The sequence below is a fragment of the Leptodactylus fuscus genome, chromosome 10 (assembly GCF_031893055.1).
Source record: "Leptodactylus fuscus isolate aLepFus1 chromosome 10, aLepFus1.hap2, whole genome shotgun sequence".
NCBI lineage: Eukaryota > Metazoa > Chordata > Amphibia > Anura > Leptodactylidae > Leptodactylus > Leptodactylus fuscus.
In genome coordinates this window covers 32,951,497-32,975,404 of record NC_134274.1, presented here as the reverse complement: position 1 = coordinate 32,975,404, position 23,908 = coordinate 32,951,497, and the positions used below count along the sequence as shown (strand labels likewise).

Sequence of the window (23,908 nt, the reverse complement as noted above, 5' to 3'; positions counted from 1 at the left end):
GGCCCTCCAGCTGTGCAATGCACCGGGTCCCCTGGAGAATGAAGAGGGGCACTGAGTGGGGATCAATAAGTGAATAGCAGCTACTTATTGGGGCATCCCAGCAGGTAACTGTCTATTTATAATAATAATAAAAATAATGATAATAAAAAAAATGGTAGTAAGGAACCCGCTCGCCTCCCAATGGGCACAGGTCCCGTAGGTGCGGATGTTCTAGTAATTGGCCCGCACAGGAGCCCACCTGGTGGGCCAGTCCGAGCCTACTGATAGAACAGTGGGTCTTTAAAAGCATGATTGTAACAATGGAGAGAAGGGTACAGCTGATCTGTGCAGGGGCTGTCTATTGGTTTACCACTGATAACCTAAAGATACACTCACCGGCCACTTTATTAGGTACCCCATGCTAGTAACGGGTTTGGACCCCCTTTTGCCTTCAGAACTGCCTCAATTGTTCGTGGCATAGATTCAACAAGGTGCTGGAAGCATTCCTCAGAGATTTTGGTCCATATTGACATGATGGCATCACACAGTTGCCGCAGATTTGTCGGCTGCACATCCATGATGCGAATCTCCCGTTCCACCACATCCCAAAGATGCTCCTCTATTGGATTGAGATCTGGTGACTGTGGAGGCCATTGCAGTACAGTGAACTCATTGTCATGTTCAAGAAACCAGTCTGAGATGATTCCAGCTTTATGACATGGCGCATTATCCTGCTGAATGTAGCCATCAGATGTTGGGTACATTGTGGTCATAAAGGGATGGACATGCTCAGCAACAATACTCAGGTAGGCTTTGGCGTTGCAACGATGCTCAATTGGTACCAAGGGGCCCAAAGAGTGCCAAGAAAATATTCCCCACACCATGACACCACCACCACCAGCCTGAACCGTTGATACAAGGCAGGATGGATCCATGCTTTCATGTTGTTGATGCCAAATTCTGACCCTACCATCCGAATGTCGCAGCAGAAATCGAGACTCATCAGACCAGGCAACGTTTTTCCAATCTTCAATTGTCCAATTTCGATGAGCTTGTGCAAATTGTAGCCTCAGTTTCCTGTTCTTAGCTGAAAGGAGTGGCACCCGGTGTGGTCTTCTGCTGCTGTAGCCCATCTGCCTCAAAGTTCGACGTACTGTGCGTTCAGAGATGCTCTTCTGGCTACCTTGGTTGTAACGGGTGGCTATTTGAGTCACTGTTGCCTTTCTATCAGCTCGAACCAGTCTGGCCATTCTCCTCTGACCTCTGGCATCAACAACGCATTTCCGCCCACAGAACTGCCGCTCACTGGATGTTTTTTTCTTTTTCGGACCATTCTCTGTAAACCCTAGAGTTGGTTGTGCGTGAAAATCCCAGTAGATCAGCAGTTTCTGAAATACTCAGACCAGCCCTTCTGGCACCAACAACCATGCCACGTTCAAAGGCACTCAAATCACCTTTCTTCCCCATACTGATGCTCGGTTTGAACTGCAGGAGATTGTCTTGACCATGTCTACATGCCTAAATGCACTGAGTTGCCGCCATGTGATTGGCTGATTAGAAATTAAGTGTTAACGAGCAGTTGGACAGGTGTACCTAATAAAGTGGCCGGTGAGTGTAGATTGGAAATAAAAATTCCTGACCAGTCCCTTTAACACTTCCACCTCCCCAGAAACCCTTTTTCATCCGATACTGAGCAAGTAAATATCTCTATCCTATCTATCTATCTATCTATCTATCTATCTATCTATCTATCTATCTATCTATCTATCTATCTATCTATCTATCTAACTAAGGCTCTTCTGGATATACCATTTCAGCAATAGCTCAGAACACCTGCCTGTCAAACCTGCTTATCCTGCACAGCAAGTACAAGTACCATCTGTGTATGTCATCTTACAGATAAGACTGGAGCGTGTATATACCGTACATGTGTATAGACAATTCCCCGCTCTATTCATGTATTTTACAATGTCGTTCCTACCGGTTATCTACCATACATGTTCCGCACTGCAGTAAATAAATGCCGTAGTGGCCGTACATGTGTTTTCCTCTTGATCTGCTACATTATCATGGGGAGCTAAAAGGGTGGAATATGTTGATCGCACAGCTGGTTGTTTCTCTAAAGTGAGTGCTAATCTCTGGTAATGTCAAGCTCAGCACGCTGCCGCTGGCATAAATGCAGATTAAACAGCATTTCCATGTGACAGGTTCCCTTTAAGTCTAACATCAATACAATGGGGGAATTTACTATTCTAAGTACACCAGAAAACTGGTATGGAAGTGGCACAGTCCTACAAAGACGCGCTATTTTGTCTTTGACTGCTCACCACTTTCTAAGACAGTGAGTGGGGTGGGGATCAAGGCGACCAGAGCTGGGATACTGTGGCCCATCACTTACTATAACCAGAAATAGTAAGAGGCCAGAGTCCCTTATTCAATTTGAATATGCTTGGGGTACGTGGAAGACCCCTTTAAAAAATAATAGGGCTTAGCTGAAACAGTCTACTGTATTAAAGAGGACCTTTCACCATCTCCATTCAAGTTCTTATCATCTGTTATTAGGTGCCGCTCCACTGATTCCAGCATAGTTTTCTCTGTTGCCCCCACCATTCCTGATCAACAAGCACAGGTAGTTTTGGTGTCTGATGTGCTATGTAAGCTCTGTAATGTCAGAAGGGCAGTGTCAGGCAGGGGGCGTGATTCACAGCTTCAATCAGAGACAGCCAGTGTCAGAGCTCAGAATCACAGCCCTTGTCTACTCCTGCCTGACACCGCCCTCCTGACAGTACAGAGCCTAAATAGCATATCAGGTACCAAAACTAACTGGACTTCTAGCTCAGGAACAGTGGGGGCTAGAGAAAAAAAATACAACTGTGCTAGAATCTATGGACATTGATTTTTAATTGATGTACAAAGCTGGTAAAAGGTCCTCTTTAACCCCTTACAGTTTCGAATGAGCAGGACTCTGGGAAAGTCCCATAGCTGTGTGATTTTTATTTTATTTTTTTTCAGGTTGTTTTTTCACATTGTGTGAATAAGGACTTGGATTGAACTTGATTGCAATATCACACACAATCTGTAGACAGAAGTGGTGCTGTTTCTTAAAAAAGAGGCCCATTTTTCTAATGCAGGAAAGACCCCCTAAAAAAACAAGTTTTAACATTACTGGAAATCCACTTTAACTTTGCTGCCAACTACTGCCTGATGAAAAAAAGAAGCAGACTGATCTTCAGAGGAAATTTTAAAAAAACAAAACTAAGAATAAAACATAAAATGTATATTACCCCAAGACATTCGGGTTTAGAAATTAAAAAAAAAAGTCAGTGACAGATCAATTTTTTTTTTTAATTTATGATTTGTCTCAGGGTCTGTGAAAAACTAGAAATAGACACATTAAAAGGTTGTCAAGAAATTGAAAAACCGTAGATGAGGTTGGGGGATTTGTAATATTTAAAAAAATATGTGACTGATGTGAGTGAGCGCTGATGCCTCCGATTGGTCTCACTAGTGGACTTGCAGGCCTTCTGGCACAGTGTGGGACTGAACCACCAGTGATGGCAGACAATGGAGTATTAGATACAGGTATTTCATTTTTATGTTAGCCAAATCCCAGAAACTTCTTTAACCCCATCCCAACATCCACTGTAACCGTAAGGTGGATGTTGGGACTTTTAAATATAATGGTGACTTAGAAGCTGAGTGTCCACCATAGCCGCTAGGTCTCTGTTGTATTATATAGGAAAGACATAGTGACAATGCCCATGATCAGTGCCCACCCTGATTGTGAGCATTAATCCTGGTGAAGGTGCCATTTTCCTGGCCGTCCATGGGTGCCACCCTTTTGGGGTATATTGCTAGCCTCTGGAGTGAGATCCAGGGGTGGAGAACCACTGCCTAGGCAACTGGGAGCCTATCTTCAATAGTTTTCTATTACAGGTTGTGCTAGGCAATCTGTAATAGAACTGCAGGCATTTCACAATATGCTGCAAGGCAATAACATTGCAGTGTATTGTATTAATGATGAGACCTCTGGGGGGGGGGGGATTTAAAAAATAATAGTAAAAATAAAAACAAAAAAATTAATTCAGATCATCCTCCTTCCCCCTTTCAAATAAACACATTAGGTATTTTTGGACACAGAGATATCTAAACTACAAATTTATCAAAATGTTTTCCCCATATTGTTAAGACCCTAGCAGAAAAGAAAGATTCAGAAGAGCCTTTTTTCAACCTCCCATAAAAACTTGAAAAGCTTCAAAATGTCAGACATTCCCCAAAATGGGATAAATAGAAAATACATCTGGCCCTGCAAAAAAGGGCTTCTTATGCAACCCCATATACAGTAAAATTAAGATAAAAAAATACAGATGTCGGAACATAAAACTGATATAAATTGGTATTGCTGTAACGCTGGCGATCAGCAGAATAAAGGTAACATCATCATGCCTGCAGAGTGAACCCCGTAAAACAGAACCCATAAGAAAGTGATGTAAACGCAGTTTTTTGCCTAATACCCACCCCGTTCTGATTTTTGTTTTCCAGATTCCCAGCACATTGTATAGAATATTAAATTGGTATCATTGCAAAATAATGTTTTCGCCCCACCAGAAAAAAAAATAAAAAAATAAAAATAAAAAATAGGGCTTTTGGAAGGAGGGGAGTAAAATAATGAAAATTGAAAAATATGGAAAAAGTCAAAAAAGACTGCAGCGGGAAAGGGTTAATGATCATATATGGCCCACAAAAAGGACCAAAATGGAGCATGTCTGCTTTCTTTGTCTGCAAACTGTTGGTCCGTGAAAAAAAAAGCGGATGTCTGTACGTGCCCATTAAAATTAGTAGGTGAAAGATAGATCAACAGTAGAACTTTATAATGCAAACATCACATGCCCACTACATATGTATAACGCCTTACCCTTGGTTCACATCTGCGTTTAGTAGTCCGCTCGCTGAGTCCGCATGGGGATCCCCCGACCGGACTACTGAAAGCATTTGCAAGCGGTGTGCAGTGAAAGCACACGGACCCCATAGACTATAATGGGGTCTGTGTGTTTGCCGCACACTGCCCGCATGAATCATGCGGACAGGAAAGTAGATTGTGAACCACTTTCCTGTCCGCATGTTCCCTGCGGAGATCTCGTGGTAAGCACACGGACCCCATTATAGTCTATGGGGTCCATGTGCTTTCACTGCACACCACTTGCAAATGCATTCGGTAGTCCATTCAGTGGGGGAGGGGCCTCATGTGGACTCCCCCAAATGGATTACCAACACAGATGTGAACGAGGCCTTACTCTGAACCATTGACAAGCCTTTGGCTACTTAGAAGACACAGCATGGATCAAATACAAAGACAATGTACTGTTCCAATCCGGTAGAAGAAGGTAGTGACTTATTTTCTGGCAGTTTCATAGTATACATGGGATTTTTTTAATCGAGGACTGCGTTGTCACTTTAATAGAATGCAGCTATACATCGGAATAAAATATATTTTTAAATACTTAAAAAGTTTTCCTTTCTTCAGTAATGAAACGTTCTCGGCCCTTAGCAATGTTTATCCCACGCTGTGCTTGCAATTACCGTCCTGAAAAGACTCTCACTGTGATCATGTTCAAGTTTATAAAACGATACGGTTTTAAAAATGTCATCTTCCACTACTGCAAAAAAATAAAAAAAAGTTCCCTTCAATCACCATGTGAAGTGATATTATTTTATTTTTTTCAAAGCAGTTAGAAAAGTTCCCCTCGGTGCCACAAGCATCACTGGTTATCAATAATGTGATTTTACTTTGTTTTTTTTTATACGACGACGCTACATGGAGCCTGACATTTTCAGCTCGCTAAATCAGATTAAGGAAAGAACTTAAACATCATGAAATAAATAATTAGTATTATAGACATGCAAAATAGCCATATATCAATGGCGCACCCCCGCTCCTGTCCGATTAAAGGGGCTCTATGGTTTTGTATAATTAGGGCAACAAGATGAGGGGAAATCTACAATTAACTACATATGCGATGATTTGTGTACTTGTAAATATTAGGTCAGGTAAGGCTCTGTTCAACCCCGTGGGTTTGGGTCTACATGATACAAAACCACTTTAAGATAAGATAATCCTTAAATAGTCCCACCATGGGGTGATTCAGAATGTTACAGCAGCATGGATAATACAGTAATATATTACAAGAAAGAACACCTACAAGCTCATAGCAGATAGAAAAGATACTAGGAGTCATAGCAACTAAGAAGAAAAGAAAGACTCAGGATCATTTAGTTCTCTGTGCAGAGTGATCTTCACTTAGCCTGATGTTGATTATACAGCCTGACCGCGGTTGGGAGGAAGGATCTCCGATAGCGCTCCTTCTCACACTTGGAATGAAGCAGTCGGTCACTGACAGTACTACCCAGTGCTATCACAGTCTCATACATAGGATGGGAGTTATTCTCCAGCATGGAGCTCACCATGGACAGTATCCACCACCTGTACTAGGTCCAGGGGGCTCCCCAGGACAGATTTGGCCCTTCAAATCAGCCTGTCAAGTCTATTTCTGTCCCTGGCTGGTATGCTACTTCCCCAGCAGGAGGATATTGTACTAATCGATAGGTTTTTAAAGTACATATGTATAGGTATACACCCCTACCTTGAATTTGGTTAAGGACTTCAATTTTTTAATGAGACCAATTCAATACAATATCATGAGATGCTTACAAAACCCTTGACAGGCTGCAACCCACAATATAGCCACTGGGTGATGTAAGCCGATGGCTGGTCAGGTAATGGAGGGGTTGTACATCTCACCCAGACTACCCAGGTGGGTGAGATGAGAAAACTCCAGGAATGTTTGTTCTCAGCAGACAACTTTCATCTGCTGAGCATTTTGGTAAATGCTCAGTACTGGGCTGGATTTTTAGGAATGACAGGTAGGTTGGTAGTGGGACCTGTCATTCCACCCTCCTCCAGTCCACACTTTGGGGATGTTCTGGCAGCCACTCAGCTGCAGAGTCTCCTCGTCAAGGAGATCTATCTTTAAGCAAGTCATACACATTAGATTTTAGATGGTTGCCCAATTTGATGATGGGATCATATGTACGAACAATCCCCGTATTAACATTGCCTGGTTAGGGGGCAGTTTAATTGTTGGGTTAGAGGGAGGGGGGGTAGAGAAATGCAGTGAGTCTTTGTATGTAAGTTGTTTGATGACTGACCAGTCGCGCCAAATACTGATATTTTTCCAGCCAAGAATTTCCAGCATAGCTGCTCTATTAAAGTATGTCTCTGCAAACCACCTCTAACCTCATGTTCAGACTATAACACTGCTGACATTTTGCCGTGTGTTCCTAGGTGGGTCATCATTCTGTATAAGCATCAGCAGGACGTCACAGGGCACAAGAGATTTTGCTTACCTGCAAGTAACCAGCAGACTCTTTTATTTCTTAAACAAGCATACTGACGAGTGAGTCTGACACGCGGCTGCACATGATAAATGAGGCCGCCGCTATCAACTATTGTATTTACACTTCTACCTCCTTTGAGGAAATGGCACTATACACAGATGTCACGATTGAGATGAATGTGCTCTATAAAATGGTGGCTATAAAGAGGTCAGACGTGGTGTTATGTAAACTGCAGTATATTTATGTATCAATCTGTGGGGACAATATATTTTGGTATGCAAGAGTCACCCTTTACGTTCGTTATATAGAAATCAGAAAATCTAATAATCTAAAAACAGTTCTGTAACTTCTAATAAGTAATTTATGTGTCTAGACGGGGTTATGCTGGCCAGTCACCATGCGTGGCGGTCTAGAGGCCAGGGGATTGGGAGTCGTAGTCGCTGTGCTCACAGTGGAAAGGATCTATACCAGGTCCTCCGACACTCCTCAATGACTGCTGCCAGTCTGAGAGCACTGGCAGCATATTTAATGGTGATAGTAGTTCCCCGGGAGCACAACCTAGTTGTAAAGTGTCTCTCAGCCTGATGGTGGTTGGAGTGCCGGAATGGTATGTGCAGGAATAAGACCCTAAGGCTTTGTTCACATTAGCGTTCGTATTCCGTGCGGGGGAGTCCGCATGAGGACACCTTCCCGATTGGAATACCAAATGCAACTGCAAGTGGTGTGCCAGTGAAAGCACACGGACCCCATAGACTATAATGGGTCCGTGTGCTTGCCGCCAGATCTCCACAGGGATCATGTGGACAGGAAAGCAGTTCACAATCTACTTTCTTGTCTGCATGATTCGTGTGGGCACTGCGCAGCAAGCACACGGATCCCATTATAGTCTATGGGGTCCGTGTGCTTTCACTGCACAGCATTTGCAGCTGCGTTCGGTATTCCTTTTCAGGGGGTCCTCATGTGGACTCCCCCGGACGGAACACAAAGGCAGATGTAAACGAAGGGTAAGCTCTAAAGTAATTCATCGTTCACTGATGAAGAACTGGGAATAATAAAATACTGGCGGTAGGGGTCTTAGCTTTAGTGGACACTCTGAGTGTTAATGGGGTTTTCCACAAATAAAATCATATTTAAAACTGTAGACAATTTAAAACTGAATTTTTTTGCAAATAGCAATTATTAAAAAATTTGCAAAGCCTTTTCATCTTCGTGGTGACAGTCTGGCTGCTAATGGATACTATCATGAATGCGAGAACTTTGCCATGTTTTCACTGTTATGACTGGGTTATCTTTTCTTGCACAATTGTCCCTGCCTCGTAACCTAGTTTCAATAAAGGGGCATTTACACGGAGTATTTTGGTGCGGATTCTAAAGCGGAATGCGTGCGGAACCCATTGAAATCAATGGGAGGCTTTTTTTTCCCATTGATTTTAATGGGTTTTGCGTGGAAAATGGAACCCATTGAAGTCAATGGGAGGCTTTATTTCCGCGCGAATGTTGATGCGTATTCCACGACAGAATCAGCGCACAGAAACTCCGTGTGAATGTCCCCTAAAGAGATCATGGATTTATTCTGGCACTCTAGAAAGCTAGAAAGTTCCTGCATTCGTAGTTTTATCCGTTGGCAATCAATTAAGTCCAAAATGGTTAAAGAAAATCTTTAAAACTCTGCAAAATTTTTAATGATTTATATTTGCAAAAATGGCTAACTTTTGTCTACAAATCTATTATATAAATGGGGGGAACCCTTTAAGGTCTGGGGTTTGGGATCCCCCTCCCCTCCAAACCCCTGAATGGAAACCTATACGCATAAGGAACCCTAGACTATAGACTATAATGGGGTCTGTGTGGTTTCTGCACCAAACATGCAGAGAGAATAGTACTGCTTGCAGGAGTTTACATGTTTAGTGCGGAAACCAAATGGACCCCATTATAGTCTATGGGGTCCGTATAGGTTTCCATTCAGGGGATGGGGGGTGGAACCCCAAACGCACATGTGAACCAGACCTAGCTATGTGAAGGAGTCTCTGATTCTAGACCACCAAAATGGTTCAAGTTTGCATTTAGGAAACAAATAAACAATAAAAAAAGTGCAAAAGTGTCCATATCCTTTAAGGAGAGAGCCATGCCAGTGAATTCTTATGGATGTGCAGCTCAGGCTTATAAGACACAGTCTCAGAAAGGACGGCGTCCACTTCTGAATATGCAGCACTTCCGATGGTGGATCACATTGTGCAGACGCTATACGAAACAATCCCAGGGATTCTGGTTCAATTACAAACCATTCCTTTGCGTGCCTAGACACGGCTTTGGTCTGAGAATTGTACCAATAACGGCAGTCAAGGCAAGAAGTTAGAACTGCAGGAAAAAAAAAATCTGTAATTCAATCTAATTTGATAAAGCCAATGTACTATTTCCCAGAAACAGAGGACATTTTAATCAGAACACAGTGCGGGGCTACGTATGTGATTTACAGAAATGTGATCGTTCATCTTTCGGTTGACAGACTATATAATTAAATCTTCAGCCTTTGACTTAGTCAGTCGGGGCTGTCTTGTTAGTGATTTTTTTGGCTACTTGATCTACATAATCATGGATTCTGGATATATAACTTACATTTCACGCGGAAAGTAATAAGAAAGTATCAGATGTAATTTTCATCACTTTTAAAATTAATTTCAATGTGAGGCGTCTGCGCGGAACGGCTCGGGCTGCAGATGGAGAACATTAACAGTATTCACAAAGGAGAGGGCAGAGCTGCCCTTTCAAGGCTTTGGAAAGAGAATGACGTTTCCCATGCTGGTTAACTCATCAATTATGTCTTATTTTATTGCAAATTAAAAATCTGACTCTGTTGGAATCCAAAGTAAAACCTTCCTTTCATTCACTCGTTCCTTACACATGCATGGTTTAGTGAAGTCTCTAGTATTCCATTACATACACTTAAATACAAGCTGAAAAAGTATAATTTCACACGGAGTCGCCCATTGTACCGTGCACTGCTTATACAAGCTATGTTAATTTCGGAAAATCTTCTAGCCCTAATAAAACTAACCTCTTTTGTCAGCCGAGAGTGTATTTAGTATGCTGAGTGGCACACGTCCACAGAAATGTTATCCCTATCTATTGTCTGTACAGTACAGGATGTATGATCTGCCCTCCCTGACGACTTGGATGTTTTCCCTCTTTGCACTGTTTGATCTGTCACGTACCTCCTTCTCCGCCTCTCCGATACTATGTCTGAGGCTAAGGCTACATGGCAACAAAAATTTCAATGTATTTGATCGTGTGACACGACAGTCGCAGAAGATCCAAACCTGTTGGGAAAAGTAGGTTGTGACATTTATAGGATTTTGGTCACAAGTCTTTACTTGAATGTGTTTTTACAGCAATATCACAGCATTTGTCACCTTAGGCTAAGGCCGCATGGGACGACCCAAAGCTATAAAGTGGTGCAGGAAAAACCGAATCGGGAATGCATCGCGGTTCTTCCTGCAGCGCTTTAAACAGAAAGTTTGCGGAGTTTTCCTCTCGAGTTTGTTTCAATTATATCTATGGGGAAACCGCCGGTATTTCCGTAGATGTAATTGACCCGCTGGTTTTGGAAATCGCAGCCTGTCCATATCTTGGTTTTTACTGCAATGTGGGCATGGGATTCGTAAGAATCCCATTCACTTTGCACTTACCATAAAATGCCGCGATTTTTCCTGCAGCTTTTACGACCTGTGGGGGTCTGGCCTTAGGGTCCATTCCAACCAAACACCATCCACCAATGGTCATGTGATTATACAGCTGTTTACCTGTATAATCATGTGGACACATGCGACTGCTGTTGCATTGAAACAGACCTTAACAGTGAGAGAAGAGGGAGCAAACTATGTTGTTGTATTTCAAAAATAGCGGGCTACAAAATCGACAACCTCCTCCTTTTTCCATCTGCCACCTCTAAAACTGATAGGAGGGTTAGTGGACACAAGAGACAATGTGCTGTTCACAAACAGCAGAATAGTCAGCTATGTAAAGCAGCTACACAGAATAAATACAATTTGAAAAATTGCTTACATTTGAATCTAGGAAGTAAATGTTACAACCAAAAGATTTAGCAAAAAGATCTCCATAACCACCAGCATGGACATTAAGGCTAAAGCCCCACATTGCGGAAACGCAGCTTTTTTTTTGTTGCAGATTCTGTTGCGTTTTTTTTTTTTTTTTATGTAGATTGTGAGCCCCACATAGAGCTCACAATGTACATTTTTCCCTATCAGTATGTCTTTTTTTGGAATATGGGATGGAAATCCATGCAAACACGGGGAGAACATACAAACTCCTTGCAGATGGTTTTTTGCCCATGGCGGGATTTGAACACCAGGACTCCAGCGCTGCAAGGCTGCAGTGCTAACCACTGAGCCACCGTGTGGCCCCCCTGTTGCGGTTTTTTGAGCCAAACCCAGGAGTGGATTGAGCAAGAGCTAGAACTATATAAGAAGTAGAACTATACATTTCCCTCTCCATTTGTAGACATTCTTGGCTTTGGCTCAAAATGGCTAGGAATTCAATTGAACTATTCTATGTAGAGAGACCAGAGAAGCTACTGGTATATAATCAGTATCAAATAGCAATGTCTATATATTAACATTTAAAAGGGTTTGTTCAGAACCTTCCTCTAGTCCCAATTTGAGGCATGTTGTTGCAAGTTGACAATGCGACCATTCAACAAGCATCAGTCATATCTTCTATTAATTGTAGACAAGTTTAAGACCAATCATCCATACATCCAATAGATGAAAAAATAAATGGATCCGTGCTTACCCTCAAAATGAAATTTATTCAGTCCATCAAAGAAAAACCATATACACAACGCGTTTCGGAGCTATATCAGCTCCTTCTTCAAGTGTCCGTTTTGGTCAGTCCAAAACGGACACTTGAAGAAGGAGCTGATATAGCTCCGAAACGCATTGTGTATATGGTTTTACTTTGATGGACTGAATACATTTCATTTTGAGGGTAAGCGCGGATCCATTTATTTTTTCATCTATTGGATGTATGGATGATTGGTCTTAAACTTGTCTACTGCTATGGTGATTCATTGCTGCTTATAAAGACCCTCCTAGAGGTGGTATTTGTTTGGCATACAACATTTTATCATAAGGTGATTTTCCAACTTGTCCTTGTATCTAAAGAATTTTGGTATAAAGGATAATGCGCTAGGTACGGCGCGGTGCTGTTTGTGTTCATCTTCTATTAATTGGCAGAGCCGTGCCAAACCTGACGTCATTCTGGACATGAGATAAAGGTGATGTACAACCCCTTTCTTTATTGCAAATAATTAACCATTTTGTGGCCACTTTGACCATATTTAATTTTATTATTTAGTGTGTGCAGTAAGAAGAGGCAGGAGAGGTGAATGCACATGGAGCAGAACATTAAGGATGGCTAGGGCTTCACTCTCTTAGATAATCGCCCCTAAGTGCCGTCCCCCCATTGCTTGCGTGACATCTTCCCCTTTGTCCCAGTATGTCTGCAGTTAGAGGCAAGTATCTAGAGCCCCAGCAGGGCAAGAAATGCCCCTAAAGACCTTTGCAGCTATTCTTTTCTTAAGAATAGGAGGATTTATCTGGTTTCTAAGCAGTACCTACACTTGCAGCTACAGTTTGTGAACATTGCCTTGGTCCCCGTGATACTGAGCGTCAGACCCCCACAGAGCAAGGATAGGCCATCAATCTTAGAAACCAGATAACACCTATAAAGAAAATGGAGCTGCAATGAAGAATAAGAAAGGCATCTTTGGAAAGTGTAGAAGCTACTAAACAAGGTACTGTCAGTATTCCCTGCTCACAAATTCCCTTTAAGACAGAGGCGCTGCCTTGTGGAAATGCGGGTTTTTGGGTTTTTTGCACCAAAGCCAAGAATGGCTACAGAAGGAATGGAAAATATATAGGAAGCTTTTATATTTTTACCTTCTGCTCAATCCACTCCTGACTTTGGCTCAAGAGAAAGCATCAAAACTTGCAATAGAAAAATACAGCTTTTCTGCTACGTGGGGCTTTAACCCTAAGTATGTGTTATGGATTTTTTTTCTTTTTTGTGATTTAACCTTTTAGGGGTGCCATTGTTCAGTGCATGAGTTGTTTTGTCTTTATTCAGTTCTAATTCAGTGTTTAACACATTGATTTGTACTTTGTTAATGTACTGGCGGTGCCCATCTGTCTTTATCGTCAGGTCTTATGATGAATACATAAATCTACATAAATTTTTTTAAAGTGGAACAAGCGATCATCTACAGCTGCAGCATGAGAATAAAATGGAAAGAACATGTCCTTACGTGGTGAAAATCATGAAAAGCACTTGATGTGATAAGTTACCTTTATTCCAATAATGTAGGCTATTATTATACAGCACTTCCGGTGCTAACCACTACCTGCGCCCACATTCTCAATTATTTCTAGGATATTCAAATACAATGGGCATCAACTATAAGAAATGACCATATCACAATGAAAGGTAACAACTATTAGGTCATTAAATAACAGGTCATTTTCTGCAGTGTAACCAACGCTAAAGACAATGGAAGTTATAGTCATAAGCAAAAGTGATATCCAGGTTGAGTCTGGTAATAATATGGTATACATATGTATTATATGAAAAAATAAATAGAAGAATTTGCTTGGCACTCACCAACAGTAGCGTAAAAAGTTGAAACTTTATTGAAGAATGTCCATACAAAGTTAAAAGCGGGAGGAGGCACGCTCAGCAACCGGGCGACAGCTGTTTCGTATACAAAATATACTTTTTCAAGCTCGAAAAAGTATATTTTGTATACGAAACAGCTGTCGCCCGGTTGCTGAGCGTGCCTCCTCCCGCTTTTAACTTTGTATGGACATTCTTCAATAAAGTTTCAACTTTTTACGCTACTGTTGGTGAGTGCCAAGCAAATTCTTCTATTTATTTTTTCACATGTTACTTTTTTCTGGGCTTAGAGCACCACCACATTCAGCGTTTTTTTGTCTCCCGCACAGATGTATATCTCTGTATGAGTAGTGCCACCCATGTCTACGTACTCCATATGTATTATATATACCTGCACTGCATTTATATGGCAGATCTCATTCATACTTAGTAGTTATTACGTCTTTTAGTAATGCATGGTATAAATACTCCATCAGTATTTGGATCATGCATTACTATCATGGATTACTATTACATGGATATGGATTACATGCATTACTATCATGGATCATGCATTACTATCTGAATGAGCAGCAGCCTGCAGACCTTATGCAGTTGGAACGACTGCTAAAGTGATCATTCCCCTGGTATATACCATCATTGTTTGTCAGTAGCACAGCCCTTATATACACAGGGGAATAGCTTTCAGTCAATCACTCGTCCAGCACTCGTAGGGTCTATTCAAATCCTTTTAATGCAAAAATACCTATTGCACATGGATGCCATCTGTTTACATCGAGCTAAGTGTATACTATGTTTTTGCATCCGTTTTTGCAAACGGATATGCTGAACGGATGCAAAATACAAAATGTGAATGAAGTCTTAGACAAGTGGATTATCATCTTTAGCCCATTGACAACCATAACCTATGCTAACTTTGCTATGTGTGGTCTAGATGATTTTCTTTTGAGTAAAGTACGGTATAGGTCTGGAAGACTTCTCATAAGGAAAGCCGGGAGACAGTACCATGTTAAAGTATGTAGCCTCATATTCTAGATACATCATCCCTTCTAGACCATAAGAAGAAAATCCAGAAAAAACACTGGCTAACAGGCTATGGTTTATTTAAGGAGGATGTACCAAAAAGTACATTGAAACAATGTGCACTTCTAAATATACAAGGCAGAAGATATACATTTACATACATGGCTGTACTTAGTGTGAAATAATCAAATTTGTACAGGACAAATGAACAAGATTACACTATATACATAATTCTCTATATACCACAGGATACATGACCACAAACTGCTTATTTGGCAGTTCTTGTTCTCAGGCGTCTCTTCATTATATGGTGATCGCTTTCCTTGTCGACAGTGTCCATGATGATCTTAAAAAAAAAAAAAAAAAAAAAAAAAAAAAAAATTCATTTTGTAGTAATATTTCATTTTGATCCCAAACTGAGACTGAGAGCGCCAGTCTGCTAAAAAGTTGCTACCTGTTGACTCCATACACTATAATGTGGTTCACTGGTTTCATACTGAAACCGGAGAGAAACACCCTCATTGCAGGACTAAACCCTGGGTCCATAACAGGTTCCCATTTTAGTGGGGGGTCCTAATGGACCCCCCCCCCTTTATACGTCATGAGCACACAGGTATACAGCTGCTTACCAGGTAGCTGTCTGAATATTGGGCTGTGACTATAACGAGCAGCACCTCGTATGACCATGGACCGTAAATCACATGATCATGATCAGAGTTTTATCCTCTAGAAGTAACAGAATGAATGACAACAAGCAGAGATCTAGAAAACCGTGAGGAATTGATACAGAAAGTATATTGGAAAATTGTATATCTTTTTATTGTGCATTTTTTTGTCAGTATTGGTCTGAAAGTGGCCAACCCCTTTAAAGACTAACACGTGGTAGAAGGCTGGTGCCAATGTCATGTACAGTATGTTTATGCCACCAAGCCCCTTCCAGAAATGGTAAATTTGCACTAGTGAACCAGAGTAGCACAGCCTTGCTCCTTCAGTGAATACCAATTGCTTCGTTGCCCCAGTTAACCCCCCACCCTGTATATATCTAATGCTCCCCAGTGATTCACAGACATTCCTAGCTGTTTCCCGAATGGTGAAGCAAGATGGTAAAATCTTCCTGAATCCCTACACTAGTCATTCCATATAACTGTGTGCGCTGCTTCTGCCAGCTTTTGTCTTTAAGACACAGTGTGGCAGTGGGAATATTCACAATGGCACCATTTGCAAATTCTTAGTTGCATTTGTGACCATCTGGAGCCCCTTTAACAAAGAAAATAATTTCATCATCAGTGTCTTGGTTTACATATTCATTCCTTTACCGCGTGTCTTATCACTCCTAACAGCAGAACCGAGCAGCTATTCCAATAACAATCATCCAATGTCAGCAGGCGGTGAGATAAATAATGAGACATAAGGTGATGAGGAGCAAGAGTGTTTGCATTATAAGTAAGATAATAGAAAGATATACAAGCTACAAGTGCTTGGTCTATATATATAGGAATACACTCCACAGATGCCAGCCTTGGCCTTGTTACCGAGGCTGTAAAGAAAGCCGTCAGCACTTCATGGCACGTTCATTTATAGAATCCACCATCTCATGGATCTCTCTGGATGAATACTGTAGGTGCCCGGACTGGCTGCAACACTTACACAGACCGCTACTACACTCATTATGGAGCTAAATGTTCACTTTATAGGATTCATTAATGGCGAGCAGACATAGTGCAATAGTAACTGTGTACGTATTCTGGAATTAGTCACAACATAGCAAAAGAAAAGCTTCTTATAGCCGGCCATATAGTTTAGAATTCTGTTCACAAACAGCTATTTCTGATCCAAACTACAAGCCCTTTACTCTTGGCTGGAATTGTTTGTCTTGAGATCACTGGCTTTTCAAAACAACGTGATTTTACAGTTTTCGTTATCAGGATGCCTATGTGTGTGAGATGACTATTTCTGGACATGTTGAGGTTGTGGTGTGAATTGCAGTTTATCAAGTCTCTGAACGATGTAGGAAGGAAGACTCCAGTTGTACCCTTCGAGTTAAAGGGTTATCCAGCAACTGGACAAGATATGGAAGGAAAGGTGTAACATTTAAACAAAAAAAACAAGCTGTCCCCATCACTCCACTGTCAGCTGCTCACCTCTGTGACACCTCTAATACATGAGACATGTGACCGAAGACAGTAGCCGAGGACAACTGAGCAGTTCGTTTTTTTTTTTTTTTTTTAATGTTACATGGACCCTTCTATAGTTCATACAACTCCTGGACAAACCCTTTAAGTAACGTCACAACCAGCAGCTATTATTGTTTTGCTATACACATGGATTACTACTAGAGATGAGCGAACACTAAAATGTCCGAGGTTCGAAATCCGATTCGAACAGCCGCACACTGTTCGAACGGATTTCGAACCCCATTATAGTCTATGGGGGAAATGCTCGTTTCAGGGGTACGCAAAATTCGATAAAATTATACTTACCAAGTCCATGAGTGACGGTCGGGCTGGATTCTCCTTGAAGTCTTCTCCCGGCGCAGCGCTCCCACGGCGTCTTCCGGCTGGAATTCACTCTGCCTAGGCATCGGGGCATGCGCTGTCGGCTCTGCCTAGGCATCCGGCACTTCTAAAGGTAGTATTCTCCGTGTAGCGCCCCCGCGGCGTCTTCCGGCTCTGAATTCACTCTGCCAGGCATCGGGCCTGGGCAGAGTCAACTGCGCATGTCCGCACTACAAGCGGGCATGCGCAGTCGGCTCTGCCCAGGCCCGATGCCTGGCAGAGTGAATTCCAGCCGGAAGACGCCGCGGGGGCGCTGCGCCGGGAGAAGACTTCTAAAGGTAGGAGAAGAACCAGCGTTGATTGGCAATGTATAGCATTCTGCCAATCAACGCTGGTTCTGCATCGAACCTTAAACTTCAAACAGCTAGTAGTGTTCGATCGAGTACGAGTATTTCGAATACCATAGTATTCGATCGAACACTTACTCGATCGAACACTACTCGCTCATCTCTAATTACTACCAGTCGGAGCACATATCCCAGCACCTTGTCATGGTTCCTGCTCATGACGAAAGGACTTTTCTTTTGTATACTACCAAAAACAGGACCTGAATATATGAACAAATGAATATATAATATATTGGGGACTGGTGCACCCCAGGAAGGGGTTAGCTATTGCCAAGTATTGTGGTAGGTGGAAGTTTTGGCCCTTGATCCTGGTCGGCATAGAAGCAGGGTATTATTAAAGGGGTTATCTGGTTTCTAACAATGATGCCATCAATATCAGACCTGTGGGGGTCAGACACCTACGTAGATCACTGGTACTTTCATAGAAATCTATGGGGGTCTAAATAAAGCGGTAGTTTTTACATGACTCTCTCACACTGTGTGTGACTTCTCTTCAGCAATCCCATATGCATGAAAGGACCAGAAGTGCACATGTGTGTTCAACCATATTGGGTCCCATCAGCCAGATTCCCACTGATCTAGCAGCTATGAATAATGGGATAACCTACTACTGAAATACCCTTTTATAATATTTCCTTTTTATGTGGCTTAACCCTTTACTCCTCAAGCTTACATTTTAACTAGAGATGAGCGAGTAGTATTGGATCGAGTAGGTATTCCATCGAATACTACGGTATTCGAAATACTCGTACTCGATCGAATACTACTCGCTATTCGAATGGAAAAGTTCGATGCAGAACCAGCATTGATTGGCCGAATGCTATACAGTCAGCCAATCAACGCTGGTTCTTCTCCTACCTTTAGAAGTCTTCTCCGTGCAGCTTCCCCGCGGCGTCTTCCGGCTCTAAATTCACTCTGCCAGGCATCGGGCTTTGACTGTAAGCGGCCATTTTCTTGTAGTGCGGACATGCGCAGTCGGCTCTGCCCAGGCCCGATGCCTGGCAGAGTGAATTCAGAGCCGGAAGATGCCGCGGGGAAGCTGCACGGAGAAGACTTCTCGGAGGATCCAGCCCGACCCTCACTCATGGACTTGGTAAGTATAATTTGATCAAACGTTGCCTACCCCTGAAACGAGCATTTTCCCCCCATGGACTATAATAGGGTTCGATATTCGATTCGAGTAGTCGAATATTGCAGGGCTACTCGAAACGAATATCGAACATTTTACTGTTTGCTCATCTTTAATTTTGACCTATTATTCAGCCCCATACAACACTAATACAGAACCTGGATTCTTGAAAGACAGATAATAGTCTACTTACCGCATGAGCAGGGATGTCTAGTGGAGCCGAGATTTCAGTAGTGTACAATTTTCTTCGGGATTTTTTCGGCTTATTTTCATCAGCATTTCTGCCACTGTTCTGATCTGTGCTCTTCGGTGCTCCAATAGTCTCAAGGAGTTTTTTTGCTTAAAAAACAAGACAACACGGTTTTAATCTCCTCATCCCAGAAGACCGGACTGAAACTTAATTCAGAATTAATTGGATTGATCCAAAAAAAAAAAAAAAAAAAAAAAAGAAAAAGAAAAGGAGAGCAGAAAACCTGAGTGGTTACTATACCTTTAGTTTTAAAGATGGAAGGGGAACTTTGAAGAAATTCTTCAATCTTATGTAACGTGCCATCTTTTTTCTGAGTGGAGGCGGTACTTGAAGTAGACGGCTGCTTTTTCAGTATTTGTCTCTGGAGATAGAAATTCATGTTAAATCCTGCATATACCGATGTGATGTCATTTCTATGTAATGTTACAAGGAATAAAGCAAACCTAAGGGTAAGTTCACATTGGGTTTTTTGGTCCGGAACCTGAGGCGGAGGCAGCCTCTGGTTCCGGACTAAAATACAGCCTGAAGACATTCCCGACTAGGCCCATACATTTGGGCCTAATATGGAGTGGAGTACGTGACTGGATACTGGTGCACTACATTGGCATCCAGTCGCCAATGCCAATGCAGTGCACCAGTATCCAGTCACGTACTCCACTCCGTATTAGGCCTAAATGTATAGGCCTAGTCGGGAGGAGGGAGCGTCTTCAGGCGGATGTCGCGAGGTAAACCCGCCTGAAAGAATGAGCATGTCACTTTTTTTTCCGGGAGATGGAACAAACGGCTCACGAAAAAAAAAGAACTGACCGGCTCCCATTTATTTCAATGGGAGCCGTCTTTTTGGTCAGCATTTTGAGGCGGATACGGCCTCAAAATCCTCACCAAAAAAAACTCCGTGTGAACTTACCCTAAATCTATGCTCTAAATTTTGTAAAAATGATCATTTTACTTTTCAGGATAAGCAGGTGTATGTAAGACATTATATGTCTTAGATTTTGCAATTTCCTCCTCTCTTGTTACTGGTAGGTGATGACTAGTTGCAATACACTTATCAAAGAAAGAAGAATCTACTGTACAACTTGCTCTAAGAAACAGCCCAAGGATCTTGCAGGACATGTGTAGAGATGTACTGATCTCAATGAGATACTTTGTTGTGACATAAGAAGAAACAGAGGCTGAGTCTCTTGCTGGAGCTAACAAGGAGCTTTCTATCTCTCTCTTTGTGCTCTTTCATCCCACCTTTCCATAGACAATTGATCTATATGCAATCTTATGTAAGTCATGTAATCTGCAGTCCGTCTTGAGACAGTGCACAGTCTGCTTTGGCAGTACACACCCTGGTGCTGTTAATATTTGCACTAGAGATGAGTGAACAGTAAAATGTTCGAGGTTCGATATTCGTTTTGAGCAGACCCTCAATATTCGACTACTCGAATCGAATATCGAACCCTATTATAGTCTATGGGGGGAAAATGCTCGTTTCAGGGGTAGGCAACGTTCGATCAAATTATACTTACCAAGTCCATGAGTGAGGGTCGGGCTGGATCCTCCGAGAAGTCTTCTCCGTGCAGCTTCCCCGTGGTGTCTTCCGGCTCTGAATTCACTCTGCCAGGCATCGGGCCTGGGCAGAGCCGACTGCGCATGCCCGCACTACAAGTGGACATGCGCAGTCAGCTCTGCCCCAAGCCCGATGCCTGGCAGAGTGAATGAAGAGCTGGAAGACGCCGCGGGGAAGCTGCACGGAGAAGACTTCTAAAGGTAGGAGAAGAACCAGCGCTGATTGGCTGACTGTATAGCATTCGGCCAATCAATGCTGGTTCTGCATCGAACTTTTCCATTCGAATAGCGAGTGGTACTCGATCGAGTACGAGTATTTCGAATACCGTAGTATACCTACCTAGAATACCTACTCGATCGAGTACTACTCGCTCATCTCTAATTGGCAGCAATAACGCTTCACTTTAAGAATAGTGAGCCTTACTATTCGGCATCATCGCTTGGCTATGAAGAACAGCCCCCTTACAGTAGTTTTCTGGGATTTAGATGTTGATAGCCAATCCTTAGAATAGGTGATCAATATCAGATTAGTGAGAGTCGTCCATCTTTGGACACCGAGGATCATCTGAATATTGGAGAGTTGTGTCTTGGGAAACAGACAGCACCTTCGTTCCCATTTAAGTGAAGGGGAGCTGAGCTGCAGTAACCCAGCACAACGTCTTCATAGTGTATGGCGTTATCTCCTTACAATTCTAGTATCAGCTGATCAGCGGGGTGCAGCGTATTCGACCCCACAATCTAATACTGGATAGGTTAACAATATCTAAATCCCGAACATCCTCTTTAAAATATTTTTATCGCGTAAATGCATTTAAATATATTTTCCGAAAATCTGTCCATTACACAATTCAAAGACTATATTCCAAACACAGGACAAATCAATGAACGAGGCGGCTATACGTCAATGCGGATGAGTCTGTGCAGTTATTGATCCTGAGAAGAGATTTGTGACAGCCTCATAATAACATGTCAGGCGATATCAAAATGTCAGAGATATCCCCTTCATCTCCTACTGTAGCAGTCAGACATACAGACCTTTGAGCTATAGATGCTTGCGGCAGGACTTGCCAAGGATGATGGCGTCATTTTATTACTTCTTGTGTTCTTTCTGTTTTCACTTTTCACAACATCCTTATGAATAGAAAGAGGAAACTCTGTTATTACAAGCTGAACCGAGTTCAATAGCATTTTGTTTACATGTGTATGCTGATGGGGACTCAATGGCTGAGTATTGACTTGGGATGGAGATGGGTCAGGAGAGCCGGCCAGTCCCCTTTCATAAAAATGGAAAAAGCTAGAATCTCTGATATATTACTAGCATTTCCAGGAAAAAAAAATCACTTAGAATAAAATACTTCACGTCGAGCACCTCCATTCCGCATACATTTCTGATGGTGATGCAATGTGATTGCGGGATGAATACAAGTGAACACCACAAGAGCGTGGCATATGGGAGATAATGGGCCAAATGGATATTGAACATATGTCAGGATAAGATGTACACAACCTGATTGAAAGATTGCGGCATGAAAATCTTTCCAGAGGCGGCCAATGTAATGCACTTGGACAAATGGGTTTATGAATACACATGATAAAACGCAGCTTAATCGCCAGTCTCTCCTATACAAAGAACTTTCCAATATTGTATAGCTAAAAAGCTTATTTCTGGTAAATCCGTAGACTGAGATGTAAGCTTCTCTAAGGCCTTATTCATACACCATGTTTGGTTAAAAATACAGAACAAGTGCAAATCTTTCCATTACAATATATCTGTGTGTGGTCTCCTCTCTTGGTTTTTGCTTACAAATGCTGAGCCATAACACTAAGGCTGGTCTTACACGACCGTAGTGGTTTTTGCGGTCTGCAATTTGCGGATCCGCAACACAAATTTCACTTTAAAAATTAATTCCGCAGACATCCGCAACGTTCTGTGTGTATCAGTATTATGCGGATCTGCAAAAAACAAAACACACATGTTGACATCCACAATTGCGGATATACACTGATGTATGTTCAGTGTATATCCGCAAAAATGCACACGCCCATAGACTTCTATTGGACCTTCCGTGCCGTAAAAGCACGGTCATTACGGACATGTAGTATACTGTCCGGACCACGGTTGCGGCGCGCCACACCACTGACAAAATCTACGGTCGTGTAAGAGGCCTCATAGAAAACTATGGGACCGTAAATGGTCCGCAATTTTGAACCCGCAATTGCGCACCATTTGCGGTGTAAAACTATGGTCGTGTAAGACCAGCCTTACATGTGAATAAGGCCTGAGCCAGATTTACTATTAGAAAGGTCGGGATAACCTTCCGTAATGTCCAGAAGGCTTTGGGTAAAGGGGAGATCTCCTGAAATACTTGGTAAATCTTCTGAGGGGCAAAAGATGTTTATTAGGATGAAAAGGGGCAAAGCTATGCCATAAGCATCTACCTCCTGTACAGTAGTCTGGAGACATTGCTGTATATGTGTTTAGACACATACTCTTCTACAACTTGTTTAATGAAGTCTTTCAGCAGAACCCCACAGATAGGATAGGGTCACCTTCATCAGATAGTGTTTTCTCCTTGTGAACCGCTGCCTCCTTTATCGATATATATCGCCGTTTTTGTTAATATGCAAATGTGCTGTTTGGGGCAGTGACCGTATTGTCACCTCTTTGGAGCAGCTGTAACACCCATTGCCCCAAAAATTCTCATATGTATACCGAAAAACAAATAAAAGGCACCTTACTCATGGTCAATGCCAATAACCAAGCCAGCAATATATAGCATGTTGGGTATAAAGGTGTATTCCTACAATCATTCCTGTTAATAAAAAGCTGAGTACCCTTATATAAGTAGTATAAATGGTTACAATCCTAAACAAAGTTACTTAATTCTCCCTTTTATTTATTTTGTTCCCAGTTCTCGCACGCAAGCAGCCGTCTTCAGCAAAAACAAGCGAACCCTACTACTATCTCATGACAGCAAACCACTAT

General features: G+C 42.1%; 1 protein-coding gene across 1 annotated transcript in view; it reads right to left on the bottom strand.

The window, feature by feature from the left end:
• Nucleotides 1–15,163: 15,163 nt before the first annotated feature.
• Nucleotides 15,164–23,908, bottom strand: part of KIF20B (kinesin family member 20B) — a 103,902-nt gene continuing 95,157 nt past the window's right edge. Inside the window, exons 31-34 of the mRNA XM_075257676.1 lie at nucleotides 21,958–22,053; nucleotides 19,606–19,726; nucleotides 19,309–19,454; nucleotides 15,164–15,430 (exon numbers count right to left, since the gene is read on the bottom strand). Coding sequence (XP_075113777.1) covers nucleotides 15,353–15,430; nucleotides 19,309–19,454; nucleotides 19,606–19,726; nucleotides 21,958–22,053 — 441 coding nt within the window. The 3' untranslated portion in view covers nucleotides 15,164–15,352. The remainder of the gene's footprint in view (nucleotides 15,431–19,308; nucleotides 19,455–19,605; nucleotides 19,727–21,957; nucleotides 22,054–23,908) is intronic.